General features: G+C 43.1%; 1 protein-coding gene and 1 non-coding gene across 6 annotated transcripts in view; both read right to left on the reverse strand.

Annotated features, from left to right (window-relative positions):
• Ep400 (E1A binding protein p400) overlaps positions 1-16,454 on the reverse strand; it is a 106,773-nt gene that overhangs the window by 34,273 nt on the left and 56,046 nt on the right. For all 5 annotated transcript variants that reach the window (XM_026783801.1, XM_026783788.1, XM_026783791.1 and 2 more), the window contains 9 exons: positions 15,251-15,417; positions 13,802-13,971; positions 10,894-11,058; positions 9,510-9,668; positions 8,229-8,323; positions 7,514-7,785; positions 5,622-5,824; positions 5,301-5,470; positions 3,622-3,818 (listed from right to left, as the gene is read on the reverse strand). In XM_026783801.1, the coding sequence (XP_026639602.1) occupies positions 3,622-3,818; positions 5,301-5,470; positions 5,622-5,824; positions 7,514-7,785; positions 8,229-8,323; positions 9,510-9,668; positions 10,894-11,058; positions 13,802-13,971; positions 15,251-15,417 (1,598 nt within the window). The remainder of the gene's footprint in view (positions 1-3,621; positions 3,819-5,300; positions 5,471-5,621; positions 5,825-7,513; positions 7,786-8,228; positions 8,324-9,509; positions 9,669-10,893; positions 11,059-13,801; positions 13,972-15,250; positions 15,418-16,454) is intronic.
• On the reverse strand, positions 4,033-4,165 carry LOC113458279. Its single transcript, XR_003378675.1, has one exon. It is a non-coding gene; the product is annotated as a small nucleolar RNA SNORA49 (small nucleolar RNA).

Here is a 16,454-nt window from a genome sequence, read left to right on the forward strand (position 1 = left end):
ACCATGTGGTTGCCGGGAATTGAACTCAGGACCTTTGGAAGGGCAGGCAATGCTCTTAACCCCTGAGCCATCTCTCCAGACCCCCAGTAAGAGACTTTTAAGAGATGTCCATTCTCTCTTGAGTATAAACAGTGTCCATCTGTCTCCTACAAATTGCTAGGTCAACAGAGTGCTGTGGGTGTTGTCCCCACTTAACAAACAATGGAATAGTCTCAGGGTAGTACCCCAAGCAGGCCCCATCATCTAGTCTATTCTCTCTCTCTCTCTCTCTCTCTCTCTCTCTCTCTCTCTCTCTCTCTCTCTCTCTCTCTTTCTTCGAGACAGGGCTTCTCTGTAGCTTTGGAGCCTGTCTTGGAACTCACTCAGTAAACCAGGCTGACCTTGAACTCACAGACTGCCTCTCCCTCTGGGATTAAAGGAATGCACCACCACTACCACCTGGCTTGCTTGCTTGCCTTCTTTTCTTTCTGTCTGTCTTTCTTTCTTTCTTCCTTTCTTCTTCTTCTTCTTTTTTTTTTTGGGGGGGGGGTTCAGTCTATTATTTTCTAGTTCACTGCTTTGTTTTAAAACATAGTTTTTAAGCATTTTTTATATGTGGGTATTCTGCCTGTATATCATTTGCATGCCTGGTGCCCGTGAAGGCCAGAGAGTAGCACTATAGCACTGGATTCACTGAGACTGGAGTCACAGACAGTTGGTGAGCTGCTATGTGGGTGCTAGGGCCTCTGAAGAGCAGCCATCTCTCCAATTCTGCTTACATGCTTTTAGGATACTAAATGCTAAAAGTCAAGAAAGCTTAAACTACTTTAACAAAAATTTCCACAGGGATAAAAAAACAAATGAGAATTTTCCAAGAGAAAAAAAAAAAACTCTAAATAGGGAGCATAGGAAAAAGTGACCAATTGAGGCCTGGAGAGATGGCTCAACAATTAAAAGCACCAACTGCTCTTCCAGAGGATCTTGGTTCAATTTCCAGCATCTATATGGCAACCTGTCTGTAACTCCAGTTTCAGGGGCTCCGACACCCATGGCAAAATACCAGTGCACATAAAATAATAAAATATCTTTAAAAAAAAAAAAGTCACCTATCAAGAAGCACTGCTGTTTCATCAAAGCAGGTTCAGTATGCACAGCCTGATTATGTATGAGCATGAGGAATGAAAAAGCAGCCAGATGCTAATCCATGAGATTAGCACCAAAACAATTCTATTTCTGCCTACCTTTGGTTTATAAACACACCAACACTCTTCATGCACAAAACAAGATGGTACCACCTTAACACATGTAAAATAGCACATACACGAAGTTAGTTGGGTTTTGTGATAAGGTATCGCTGTGTAGCCCAGGCTAGCTTCAAACTCATGATCTTCCTGTCTAAGCCTCCTGAATGCTGGGATTGTTAGTGTGAGCCACCATGTCTAGTATGAGAAACATTTTTTAAAAAAATAACAGAGAGAGACAGAGAGAGAGAGAGAGAGAGAGAGAGACAGAGACAGAGACAGAGACAGAGACAGACAGAGACAGAGACAGAGACAGAGAGAGAACATAAGCACACAGGCATGTATGTACCACAACTCATGTGTGGAAGTCAGAGAAAAACTTGTTATCACAACTGTTATCACTATTGTCAGTAATAGTGACAACTCTCCCTCTACCCTGTAGGTCCTGGAGATTGAGTTCAGGTCATCAGGCCTGGTGGCAAATACTTTAGTCAGTTGAGTTATCACATGGGCCTTGTAAGTGACTTTTTTATAGATATATTGTACAATGTGGTCCTCAAAACAAAATAAGCAGCCATCTTCATCATATCAGCTGTGCCTGCTTGCAAGAAAACACCATTGAGTGAACCTATCGACTGCTGAGGTTCTCTCAGAAAGATGGACTGGGGGAGGGTCACGGGACTCTTATCTTTGTATATGATTCTGCACTAACTGCATGTGGAGAGGCTAGAGTATAGGCCCAGAGAAGATGGGAAGAAGGGATTCTATCTATGCAGCTATACAGAAGTTGCCATTTATTCTAGGGTGCAGCTGCTGCCTTGAGGTTACCCACATTCATTTAAGAAACCACACAAGCTCTGTAAGTAAGCCCAATAAACTAACTGCAATGTTTCCCAAGTTAAGCTTTAGTGGCATCAAACTTTGGCTTGCCTTCAGGACCTTCCTTATAAGGAGGTAGATGGTAAGGAATTCTGTGCAATACATGTTTCTATCATTGTCTTTCCAACCCCTTCCTCTAGGCAGCCAATGCAAAGGCTATTTTAGCAAAATGCTTTTAGCCTGGGTATACCTTGACAGGCCTTTGATGTGTACAGCATGAAGTAAATCCTGTCTGCTTTGCTAAGAAGCATGAAGAAGGTCCCTGTGAATATGCTTTCCTTTTGTCTGCAACGGGTGTATGGCTATACCCTAATGAGTATTCCCCATTCTTGCTGCAATGAACAACCTTACGCTATGGGGCAGTCAGGATAAAGGACACAGCATTTTAATTTCAACAAGTCTTCTCATGCTGCTTTAGAAGAGCTGAGGCCCTCCCTGTGCCCCATGGACATGGCAGCTTCCATTATTTGACTCAGCTTCTCTTTGATATGCTGCCTGTCTGTAGGCCTGGAGAGACATTTCATACTGAACCACAGTATCATACTGCTCCACAGTGAACTGCATCGTTTTCAGTCTGTGGCTCTTGGAATTGACTATTCATACTCCTAGACCCTCTCTAGTTCCACTTTTAAATAAAACTGACCTGGCCTTTGCCTTAAGAACTGTAAGCCATTTCCTTAAATCTACCATTTGCCTGTTTATTATAGTTTTCTTTCTTTTTTTTCTTTAAGATTTATTTATCTATTATGTACATAGTGTTCTGCCTGCATATATTTCTGCAGGCCAGAAGAGGGCGCCAGATCTCATTACAGATTGTTGTGAGCCACCATGTAACTGCTGGGAATTGAACTCAGGAACTGTAGAAGGGCGGGCAGTGCTCTTAACCTCTGAGCCATCTCTCCAGTCCTTATTATATTTTTCTCCAATACTCAACCTAGAGCCCATTCCTTTTGCCTGTCTAGACTATGCTGTGTTCCTAAGCAGAAAACAGTGACCCAGCACCATTCTCTCACTTAGACCAACTAAGTAAAGGGTCCAGCACACTCACACATTAGAATACCACATAACAACCAGAAATTTAAAAGTAGGCCATGGGCCCTTCGGTCTTCCCAATTAGTTGTAAATGGCCAGTTACAATTTAAATGCTTGAAGATGGACATATCTCAAGTCTTTCAACAGATACTTTGTATTTTATAATTCTTAGAACAACACAAATATAAACTGTGCTAGCCAGTTATTCTAAAAATGATGCAACATGTGAGCAATGAACACCAGTAAGCCAATAACCAGGCCTAAGCCACACAACTGATTACAAATTCAAGTAAATGTCAAATACAGCGACAAAACAAAATAACAGCACTAAAACATGTCTAAAAGGAAAGTAAACTTTGCAGTTATGTAGGAATTTGTAAAGTTCAACTGCAACATATTTATTACATCTAGCTCTACTCAATTCCTACACCCAGACCTTGTACAAAGTTCATTATGTGCACTTCTATGAGTTGGCCAGGATTGTCATCACCTGTATATATGGATGTCCTTGCACCTCCCAATTCTATCACACCATTCCTGGGCCTTGGCATCCATAACTGGATTTAGGTCATTGTCATAAAACACCACGGTGTCAGCCTCCACAAGATTTATGCCGGTGGCACGGCTATGGGTAGAGAGAAGGGCACAGAAAATCCGCCTGTCTCTGTTGAAACTCCTCATCAGCTCCTGAGAGGAAACAAAGTACTCAAATAAACATTTCTGGAGAACATTGGGAGACCACTGACACTTTGGATGATCTGTTTTATAACAGTCTCATTTGTCCCATGGATAACATCTTACCCTGGATACATGCAGTTCCTTCTGTCCATAAGCATCTGCGTTTGATATTTAGACAATATAGGTGTCATATACATAAGATGTCATGCCCTATCTGGTACTTTTTGTCAGCCCAATCTGTAGGCCCCACAAGAAAGCAGAGTCTTGCTAGGGAGGGAGCTGTGCTTTCTCCTCTATCCTCAGGCAATGCCAGGGCACTCTACAGGCAAGAAGCCCCTGGAGTAAGGCTGAGGAAGTACAACAAGATCTCTCTAATCACTTGGGACAATGAATTGTACATAATGAAAACATGAGTACTTTTCTTATTAAATTATTTCCATGCCAAAACAGAACTAAAAGTTGACCAATCATCTTCGTTCAAATAACAACCCAATTTTCTATACAATTACCAATAAAACAGGCTCTTTTCTATTTGCATCTAAGCTGTGTAGGAATCTCATATTTGCTATGGAACAAAAAGAGGATAATTCGAGCCTTGTGCAGCACCCTATCTTTTTTGCACTAAGGACTCCTTGTACTCAGGCTTGTATTGAGAAACTTCTGGTTCTAGTTTGTCACATGGAACTGTGAAGACAATTTGTGGTTCACTGTCAAGGCACAGACCTTCTTGTATACTCTCTTCGGCTAAATGCTGAGCAGTCACTCTGTTACTGATCACAGCCTATCATGTGCAATTCTACAGTGAACAATTTTATGTGCCAATCATGCAGTGAGGCATTCTTGCTGTTGTGTGGAAATCTTGGATAGGGACCACTAGATCAAGTGTCTATCTCTCTCTGAGGCTGCAATCATGCTGCTTTCTAAAGTTATGCTAAAGAGGCTCCTACCAGCACTGTCTATTAACCAAATGTTAAAAATGGGCAAATATGGCAAGTAAAACATGGATATACTTTTCAATTCGTATTTCTTTGGAAGTTAGTCTAAAGAGCATTCATATCTTTGCTACATAGCCACCTCTTAAAAGTATGTCAGTACTAACCCAATATGACTACAGATTACCCCTATTTATGTGTTCTGAGACATGCTTGTTTGGCGGGAGGGGGAACAAAACATCAGGAAAAGAGTCAGTTTGAGCCGGGCGGTGGTGGCGCACGCCTTTAATCCCAGCACTCGGGAGGCAGAGGCAGGTGGATCTCTGTGAGTTCGAGGCTAGCCTGGTCTACAAGAGCTAGTTCCAGGACAGGAACCAAAAGCTACAGAGAAACCCTGTCTCGAAAATCCAAAAAAAGAAAAGAGTCAGTTTGGAGCTTAGATATGCTCTAAATGCTAGAAGGGATATGGGACACTGATCTCACAGCTGTAGGAAGTGAGGCTTGAATCCCATGATTCAGGATCACACCATGCAATCACCATGACAGGAAGATTATTTACCTGCCGTTGTTCACTGTTGGCATTTTCATCAATCCGTACATAGGTGAGATAATGGAAGTTCAAGAACATCTCTAAAATGTCCAGCATAAGAACCATCTGAGATAAAATTAATACTCGACGTCCTTCAGATTTCAGTTTCTGTAGCAGGATTGCTAAAGCTTCTAACTTCCCTAAAAAAAGGAAGAAAGGAAGGAAGGAAGGAAGGAAGGAAGGAAGGAAGGAAGGAAGGAAGGAAGGAAGGAAGGAAGGAAAGAAGGAAGTCTTATAATCCAGAACAAGTGTATGTCACTTCATAATCCATGACAACAGGGTCTGTCATACCTGAGTCCAATTGTACCAGCCTCAGCTCTGGGAACTGCAATGAGCGCAGTGCTGTCAGCTGCTGCAGCTGCCGGTGGTAGGGGCGGGTATGTTCTCTCAGGCACTGCCTCAGAGCTCGCAACCTGCTGCTATACAGTGATGGTGGCCTCGCCACCCACAGGGAGGGTGGCGTAGCCACTACTGGAGGAATCACACAGGCCACCCTGAGGAGCAGAAATCATGTGTGTGGTTATTATGTGCCAACCTTGTAGCCTCTGGCAGCAGCAGTGAGGCTTCTAGCCAAGGACAGAACCCTCTGACAGTGTGTATTGCCAGACAAAAGAAGTCTAAGCTCCTGATTCTATCACTACAAGGTAGCATAATCTTTCACATTTAAATGACACCACTCCAAGAAACTTCCATCAGGACAGATCTAAATGATTAGCACAGAGCATTCTCTAGACCATAGCCATTAGCTCAGATATTATTGCTGGGTCTCTTGGGACAAAAGTAAATTGTCTCTGGATGCAAACCTTCTAAATGCTGCAGGTACATGTAACTGAGAGGGGCCAGACTCAGAATATGCTGCAGATAGACAGAACAGCAGTGCCATGGCCAACTTGACACTACCTGCTAAACTCCAGTCAGCTACACCAGAAAGCCTTCCCCTGGGCATTAGCCAAAACTCAGTTTTAAATTTTATTTATTTACTTACTTTTAATATTTTTTTATTTTATTTAGATGGGGTAAAATAACTCTGGCTGGCCTAGAGCTCCCTCTGTCTCTCAAGTGCTGGAATTACAGGTGTGCACTATCATGCCCAGCTACTTTTATTTTTAGTTATGTTTACACATATGTGTCTATGTATGGGTTTGTACATATGCATGCAGTGCCTTTAGAGACCAGAAGACGTCAGATCTCCTGGAACTTGAAGCACTTGTGAACTCCTTAACATGGGGGCTAGGAACCAAACTGAGTCCTCTATAGAAGTAATATGGGCTCTTAACTTCTAAAATTGTCTCTCCAGTCCCTGAAGCTGGGTCTTGGTGGTTTGCTCCCAAGTACATTTCCACTAAAGTGGTCCTCTGTGATGTATAAAGACAACTAGCATTTCAAAGATAAACAAAGGCATGAGAACAAATGGCTGCAAATCTAGCACACAACCTGGGAAGCCCTGAAATAGGAAGGGTTCCCTGCCCTTTTCTTCACTAATTCATTGATCTGAGACCTGAAAGGCAGGCTCTGAAAACTGAGCTCAGGCACTGGGTAATCAGGGCCTTCCTTTGGACAGGGATTAACAACATAGTTCAGTCAAAGAAAATGAGCCAGAAGTTGAGCCTGGAGAGCAGGGCCAGGGCATACAGAAACTCGTATAGAGGGTCAATAGTCTAAACAGAAGCAGAAATATCAAGGCCTAGCAGGAATAGTGTGATGACAGTGGCACCCAGCCCACTAGCACTGGTCTACTAACTTGTTCTGAATTCTGTTCTTCAATGTCCCCAAGTAGCATATGGCTAGTTTTCTGAGTCAGTTTTCTAAAAGAGCTAGCTAATAGCCCAATAACCAGGTTCTCTTGTCCCAAAGACAGAGATCCAAAACCATTTCAAACCCCCAAGAAACTCAAAAGGACAACTTGGGGGAAAGCAATAGAAATAAGAACATTAAAAATATATAAAATAAAAAAAAGTCCAAAGAATGAAGTACTACAGGATGTGGTGACTCACACCAGCACTTGAGAGGAGGAGGCAGGAGCATCAGCAGTTCAAGGAAAGTCTAGGCCAGTTACATGGAACTGGAAGCCAGCCTGTGCTACCTGAGAACCAAAATTAAAAGAAGAAAATTGCTTATGTGTAGCAGAGTAAAAGAACAAAAAATAAAGGATAAAAAATATTTACCTGCATACACTAACTCACCTGTCAAGAACATCTTGAAGAGATTCTTGACATTGATCCAATATCACAACCAGATCACCTTTACTTTTTGAGGGTGACATGTAACAGTCTGCTACTCTGGCACCTGTCCCAAGGTTGCTCTCTAAAGACCAGTACAAAGGCCTCTTTCTTCTAGCAGGCAGGGAACAAATCCTCAGCAAGTCTCTGCCATACACTGGAGCTTGGGAACAGCGCCGCTCATTGACAAAATGCATGTAATCTAAGCGTTCCTTCAAAAGTCTGCTTTTTTCCTCCTTGATCACATCAGAAAAGAAAAAAATGACAAAAGCAAAGTTATTTGAGAAACAACCAGACAAAATCATTTCACTAAACACTTTGGGAACTATTATGCACACATTCATTTCAACATCCATGGCCTACTTCTATGGGCTACAAGCAGAAAAAAATAAAGAGGCAGAGAGCTTTCTCTCTCCTCCTCCCAAGATAGATAACATTTATAACAGAGGAAAAGACAAGACAAAGGGGATGAAGACCTTGATGTATGCAATTAAAAGACCCAGGTCAATTTCTTTCATTGGGAATGAGTGTTAAATCAAGGCTCTAATTCAAAGAGCATGTGCATCTTTAAAATTCATTGAAAAGGACCCACGGGAATCTTGGCTGCCACAGAAAAGACCCTGAAACTGCCTGCCTCAACACTGTGCATTTCTCACCATAGCCCTGATCTAAGCCTTACCTGGGTGGGCCCTGCAGCAGGAGAAGCTGGTTTGGAAGCCAGCCCAGGTTCTCCAACAGTCATAGCGCTCACTGCTACTCGACCCGGAACACCAACTACAAATGTAAAAGCAAACAGCTGAAGGGAATGAGGGTGCAGTTTAATGCTAGAACACTTGCTTGGAAAGCTTGAGGAGCACCATCCCTAACAATCTTACACTCCCTACCCCCAAAAGAAAAGAACAGACAGGAAAGCCAATATGTTTTTCATTCAAAAAGGTGGACTGCCAGGCCAAGGTCAGCTCCTGAAATCCCAAGAATATAAAAGGAGCTGGATCTAAGCATCTAGTGCATCAAAGCCACGTCTAGAACTGGAGTGAGGACTGTTCTGAAATAGATCACATACCTGTCCCTGCCCAAGCCAGCCTCATATCCTCCTTTGTCCTACACTGGTGAAAAACTACAGGTCATCAGCAAATAGTGAGTAATAGCTCCTTGCTTGCCCATGAATCAAACCCACCCACCAGTTCTAATATACTGAGCACATCCAGGCAAGGGTTGGGACTTAGAGAAGTGGGCAGAAAAAAGGACAGAAGCTGGAACCCAGCAGCATTTGGGCAACAGCCAGCTAGAGCAGTGTGCAAAGCCTGCACCAAGCACTCTACTCTCAGGGAGCTCTAGGCAAAGTTACTAAACATTTTGTGCATCCTAAGTTTTCTTTGTGTGTGTGTGTACACATACATACACATACATATATTAAATATAGTATATATACATATAATACGAACATATATAATAAAGTTTTATTTTTATTAATATACATTATATATAATTATGCATATGTGTGTATATGTATATATATATACACACACACCTTAAAAGTATCAGTGTTTTGCCTGCATGTATACTGTGTTCCACATGTGTGCCTGGTGCCTGCAGAGGTCAGAAGAGGGTGACAGATCCCCTGAGTCACAGATGTGAGCCACCATGTGGGTGCAAGGAAACAAACCCAAGTCCGCTGCAAATCAACAAATGCTCTTAACTGATGAATCAACTCTCTGACCTCCACAGTTTTTTATTAGAATAGGACAGTGGGGTTTGGTCATATTCAACTAGTACATTTGGGAGCAAAAGAAATAAGCAAAGCTGATGCCATGACATGTGTGGAAACCGGACTATCACAAATAAGGTTTTGACATACAAGAAGGCCCATGGCCTGAGGTGCATGACCCCTCCCAGTCATTGCAAAGAAAAATCAGAAAGACGTTCTCACCAAGCTCTCCTCCTGTTCAGAACACCCTACCTTGTGGGGTCAAGGGCGTGGGGCTAGGGCCACTGGTTGGGGGCTTGCTTCCCAGGGCGCCATGCACAGCGCCTGCCTGAGACACGGTCTGCATCACCACAGGGCCAGGGGCTCGCAGGTAGGGTTGCCCAGGGGCTGACACGATCTGGAGTACACTACCTGCAATCACACGTCCACCAGGAGCATCAGTAACAGGTGTGTACACAGTAACACGCTAGCCACTTCCAAATGGTACAGTATACTGCATACACACATCACATTTACATGAGTAAACATATCCACAGCTCAGTAACTCTGATGAAGGAGGGAAAAGTTTGAAAATCCCAGAGACAGAAAGCCAGTTTGCTTTATACCACATCAAAAAAAGACCACTAACCCTGCACACACCCAATGAGAACCACAGCTGTCCTAAGGCTGTGAAGGTCACAAAAACACTCCCAGACCCATGCAGCTATTGCCAACAGGATGAAAAACTACCAGAAAGAGCCCAGGTGCTCATGATGACTCTGTAACTTTTCTATTATGTTATTACCAAATGTGTGACAAGAAAACCAAATAAACCACCAACTACATTCATAGATAGCCCTGTGGAGATATGCATTGAAGTGCCATGACAGTCATCCAGCAGAATTCAGGGTAGAGTCTTCTGAAGCTGCTAGGCCGGTGTGCAGGGAAACTAGTACTGCCATAGATACCTGTGAAATCTTAACCTGAAGGTAAGCAGCCAATCATCACCTGGTGCTGGATGTAGCTAAAGAAGCTGCAACTATTGTTACGTATCACTCAAGATTAATTTTAAGGAACTACTCAAATTTCACTACCTCCATTTCTTTGAAAGCAGTAACTACAGATTCTTAGCACAAGGTATGAGAGCTTTGGATCCCAGAGTTAAAATTAAAACTTGAATCTGGCACAAATCTTGAGATCTTAGCTATGAGACTGAGGCAGGAGGATGGCTTGATCTCAGAAGTCACAGGTCAGTCTGGACAACATAGTAAGAATCCAACTGACAGGTAGATGGGTAGGTAGAACATTTCCCCTACATAAATTGCCAGTCTTTTGGCACACTCATATTAGAAAGCAACAAATATTTCTACTCTGACTTACAAAAGAGAAAACTTTTCAAAGAGAAGATGGTACTGATAAAAACAAACAAACAAAAAGCCAAGAAAAAAAAAAGAGTATCACTTATTTAGAGCACTGCCAAAGTGACTCAATAATGCTATCTCATCGTTCCTTAATAAGCCCTGATGTGAGACTTGTTACCATCACTTCTGGATGAAGAACCTGAAACTCAGTGGCCAAGTTTCCCTGCCACCCAGACAGGTTCTCAAGTGCATATCTCTGTCCTTCTCAACATGAGTATCAGCTGGTTGTCTCTTACCTTGTAACTGTAGAGGCTGGCCTGCTGTTAGCTGCCGCAACTGGCTATGTGACAAGGTAAACTTGTTCCCCTGAAACTGCAGTGTCACAGGTGTCTCTGGCTGGGCAACACGGCTCTGTGGCCCTGCAATGGATGCCAGTTGAGCTATTTTCACTACTTCCCCACCTGTTAAAACACAGAAGAAAAGCTGAACTAATATCACGTGGAGTGAAGTTACTGACCATTATACAGCAATCACTTACTATATATAATGATTGCCTATACTATGCTCAAGTGTTTTCAAAAAACTAGTTAGGTATTGCTTTCTATCATTTTAAAAAAAAGTTATTTTAAGACAAAAGAAAAATACTATTAAACATCGACTTTAGTGGTTAATCTACTTAATCACAACTGGTAAGGACTTTTAGTATCAACTCATCAAACTATTAAGGAAACTTTTACTTTTCTCTACAAGTAATAAAAGGAGAAAACCAGTAAATATAAAATATATCAGAGGTCTATTTGTATTAAATTGGAAAATCTTCAGAGGACTTACAAAATTTGAAAAAGTATGTGTGCAGCAAATAAGATCGTATCATCAACATAAAACAAAAAATTTTAATTGCACATGCTTCTAATCTAGGAAAGCTTAAGTAAGTCAGATATAAAACTCTTAAGTTTACACTAATTCAATTGAGCTCAGAGAATTTGATATTTCAGAGCAAATGATCAGAAACTTAAAGGTTTTATCCAACAAATGCTATCCAAGTTCAAATGCTCCTCTCCCAAGAAAACCCATGTCAGGGTTAGTAAAAGTACCATAAGGAGAACAGTTAGTAAAAGACTACCAAACTACCTGAAGATGCCTTGCACACAAAATAACTGTGTACAAGGAAGGGGAAATGAGAATCAGAGATAGGTGTACACACAGACACGTAAATCTCCCATCAGCACTCTTAGATAGGTAAAGCCAGTGGAAACACTCATTCCACACACTACATGTAAGTCCTCCCATACTAATGTAACTCTCATTACCTACAGAAACATGAGGTACACGCAGCTTTCTCCTTTCATGTGACTGTCTAGGGCAACCACTCCTCACTGCTGGCCAGAGAAGAGATTCCCAGTCTTTCCTGAGGCTTTTCCCTCCCTTCCCAGTTTTCCAAAAAGGCCTCAATGTGACTCTGCTACATTATAAATAAGAAACATTTTATGATCTATAATACTTCAAGTTGGCATAATTCCCATATAGGCTGGATACTGGTCTATAGAAGATCTGGAAATCTGCCAATCCCATTGCTGGCAGTACAAAATTCTTAGTTAAGAAAAAATGAGTTAACAATTAGCTGTTTTAGTCACTGAATTGTTGAGAAATGTCTCTGTTGAGGAAGAATTCATGCCAAGTTTAAACTTGGAAATATGTGAGAAACCAAAAACTAACAGTCTCTAGACACCTAGTGCTAGTCCATGTAGTCTCACCACTTGCCCCCAGAGCGGACCCCGGCACCGCTGGGACAGAACTAAGGCTAAGGCTAAATGAAGGTGCTAGCCCTGAACACCAGTGCAGCACAGGAGGAAAGCAGAGCTGGTTGAATGGGGAGGAGAAGAGTAGAACAGAGCAGGGCCCTGGACAATGACCTCTGGCAAGGCCCCACCATGACAGGCATCACGCTCCAGGCCTGGATTGAGGGACAGACAGAGGCAGTGGACAGCAAAGGCTCTTCAGACATCCCGTGTTCCTGACACACTGCTCCAAGGCAGTGAGAGCAGACTCTGGACAGTAAGGCCACTTACTGGGCAAGCGGGCCTGTGCCTGCGAGGTAAGCACCAGCCGCTGGGGCGGTGCACTCTGCCCGGCCACCAGCGAGGGGGCCTGGGGCGGGGGCAGGGGTGGGCCTGGGGTGGAGGCCTGGACAGCGGTCTGAGCCCGCAGTTTCGAAGGATGGGCTGGGCCTGTTGCTGTGCTGGAGGTCGAGGTGGGTTGGTGTCGAGGCGCACCGACGGAAGCCTGAGAGTTCTGAAACGGGGCTGCTGCTGCTGCAATCAATAAGGTTGTTTTGTGCAAAGCTGTTAGAGGTTCTTCATAACACGCAGTATTTTACAACCGAATGTTAAGGAAATAACATAAACATTATTTCACAGTTTCTCAAATGAGAAGCCCACTCTTAGGAAACAAAAAAGAAGGAGCTTGTACAGTCCTTGGGTTAAGAGAAACTTAAGTCTCTGTCTGTTGTCAATCACTAAAGCTCCCTGTAAGCTGACAGAACACACAGGGCAAACATCTTGAAATAAACAGGCTGTCAAATGCTCTCAGCTCTTAGGAAGCACGGCAAACACACAGAAGCACCCTCTCTCTGCACTACAGAAACCTTTGCACTGCTGTTTTCAGATGAGGCTAAGACCACTTCTAGGACTTTCCCTGTCCCCTTACCAAGGAAACTAAAACAATAGCACCAAATGCAATAGGAAGGTTCAGAACTTTCCTGAATAACCTTGACATACTTTAAGAAAATACTTTGTAGAGGTTGCCCACCTGCTCAGCTAAGGTGAACTTTCTTCTATAGGGAAAACCCAGAACAGAAAACAAATCTCTACAACCAGGCACAGTGTTGCATGCCTGTAAATCCCAGTATTCAGGGGACTGGAAGCAGAGAGATTGTGAATTCTAGACTATCCTGGGCTACATAGTAAGATCCTGTCTCAAAAAAAGAAAGAAAAGAAAAAAGGGAGGGAGGAAGGGAGGGAGGGAGGGAGGGAGGGAGGGAAGGAAAGTCTTCAATTCATCAGGATCTGTAGGTGGCATTTTCACAGGCCCTTGGAGGTTTCCAGGCCCTACAGCAGTGGCTATAACACTCAGTAGGCCAGGAACAGGGTGGCAGGAACTTTCTCCCACAGTCTTCTATAAAAGAGAGCTGATTATGTAAGATACCTTTTGCATCTGGGTTGGCAGAAAAAGCAGCAATCGGTGGCCGTCCTCGAACCTGGCCCTGTGGGGCAGCAGTGGCTGCATTGGCGGTTGCCATCCGAGGTGGATGTGTGCTGGGGAATGCCACGGTACGACCCTCGGGCTTCTGGCCATACTGCACAGGCTGAAATAACCTAGATGCCCATTGGCCCAAGCAGAAGACACAAACATCACCACATCGCAGATAGCATGGGTTCTAGAGGACTGCCCCTCAAAGACCAACTGGGAAGGCAAGTTAAAGAGGCATAGAGCAGGAACAAGGTAGCTCCAAATAACAGTTGGCAAGAAGCTTGTGTCCAACATGTGGAACCACCGACAAACTCTGTACTCAAAGGTCAACATCTCAATCAGTAATATAAGAATACTGTTTAATCTCAACTATTAGGAATATGTCAAAGTATGTAAAGAGAAAAACACCTCTGGCATATAACATCTAACTACAGTTTAAAGCAACAGCAAAGAAAAATCAAATTCTCTACTAGTACATGTGACAAGACAGCTTATGAAATGGACAGAAATAACAGGAGCTGGAAAGGTACACAAAATGCCCAACTAAGCAGCTGATTCTAGTTTGATCATAGAGGTAAGAGTTCTCTGACCTAGAAAATGGAAGAACAAACAAGAAGCCAGTCATAGAAACCTTTTAACAAAGCCCAGATAAGTACAAGTAGAAGGCCTTGTCTGTAATGGCTATAGGCTTCCTATATGGGTCTGTCAGGCTTGAGCTGAGCTGCTAAGGATGGCAAGCAGATCACAGTCCCAAGGAAGTCTAAAAATGAACTTGAAAATAGGTTTCTGATCTGTACAAATGTCCTCTTTATTTCTAAAATAATAAATATTTTCTTGTTTTCCTTTTTCACCCAGGCACAGGATTTTGCTTCCTTTTCACCACTGGGTTTGGTCTGTTCAAAAGCATTTACATCCTGATTTCATCACTTATCTCTCCCTGCCTCATGATCTCTCTCACTCCAAATCATCATTTATATTGTAGTATCACTTGTAAGAGTAGACCCCATGTCTGCCCTTGTTCTGGCCCATAAACATACTCTATACTCTTCCCAATCAGTCGTCTGACCTTGCCATGACAGATACTGACTAGTCAGACAGCAGACTGTTCTCAGCCCTATCATTTCCCCAAATCCTAAACTTTACTCTAATAAACATAACCAAGAGAAGTGACTCTCAGGATTTACTGCCTCTATTTGAGTATCTTGTTAATGTAGTGTGTTCACTGAAACCAGGGACATATGAGACATTCTCAAGAGCACAGCTTTTCTCATCACCACTGACTAAGGTAAGCTAGAGGAAGGGATTGCTTATGGTCCAGGCACTTGATCTTTCAACAAGCAGAACATCCTTGGAATAGTGAACATGACAGATGAACCATATGCTGCTTCTAACCAAGCCGCGTACCTGCTGGCCTTGAGCTTCATGGCTGCTGGCCGGGCTGTCGGAGGTGGTGAAGCAAAGACTTCCTCCATGAGTTTTCGAGTCACCTTTTTCTTACACAGTAATTCAGCCTCATAGCGAGAAATTTTATTTTCTAGCCCAATGAGATCAAATATAGAAAGATCGGTTTCCTAAGAAGAAATGAAAAAAAAAAAAAGAAACATTCTGTAATAGGTGGCAGATGAAAATATCTGACCAAGAGTCAAGACCTGTTACAAGGTAAGAGTCAGTTGAGGAAGCTATTTCACATGGTAGGCCAAGCTGTCTCATGCTTGGGCTAGGTAAGATCACATCTCCTCAGAGGGCCAGATTTCCTTTTCATAATGGGACAACAGCTGTTTTCTCTTTCCCCGGTGTCATATGAACAAAGATATTGAGAGACAACCTGGAACTGCAGAGGAACATATGCAACCACTCATAACCTGAATAGTCTGGAGACAAACAGCAGTCTTCCCCAGGAAGGAGGAGAGGGCAAGCGTGGCTCCATTTGCTGATCACTGTGTGGAGCAACTCCTGGAAGGCTACTGTAAAGGCTACTCAGTGCTAGACAGAGTGGAACCAATCAGACTGAAGTGGGAGTCCCCTCTGTATGCTGTGATTACCATTAATGAATAAAGAAACTTCTTGGGACCTATAGCAGGGCAGAACTTAGCTAGGCAGGGAAAACTAAACTGAATGCTGGGAGGAAGAAGGCAGAGAGAGGGAGAGGCCATGGAGTCCCACCAGAGACAGACACCAAAACTTTACCCAGTAAACCACAGCCCCGTGGTGATACACAGATTAATAGAAAGGGCTAAATTAATATGTAAAAATTAGCCAATAAGAAGCCAACCAGTGATTTAAATAATATAGTTTCTGTGTGATTATTTTGGGGCTGAGCAGCCTAGAACTAACAAGTGGACCCCCACAACAAATTGGTGCGCCAATGTGGGTAACTACATCCACATAAAAACCTGAGAAAACCTGGAAAGGAATTCTAGACACTAAAAAACAAAGTTTAGCCACATTTATTTTCCCAAAAGGGCTTTGCTTGTTGGTGGCATGCTGTGGCTCCTTTAAGAGAGGTTTTCCTGGGCCGGGCGATGGTGGCGCACACCTTTAATCCCAGCACTTGGGAGGCAGAGGCAGGCGGATCGCTGTGAGTTCGAGACCAGCCTGGTCTACAGAG

The sequence above is a fragment of the Microtus ochrogaster genome, chromosome 2, assembly GCF_000317375.1.
Source record: "Microtus ochrogaster isolate Prairie Vole_2 chromosome 2, MicOch1.0, whole genome shotgun sequence".
NCBI lineage: Eukaryota > Metazoa > Chordata > Mammalia > Rodentia > Cricetidae > Microtus > Microtus ochrogaster.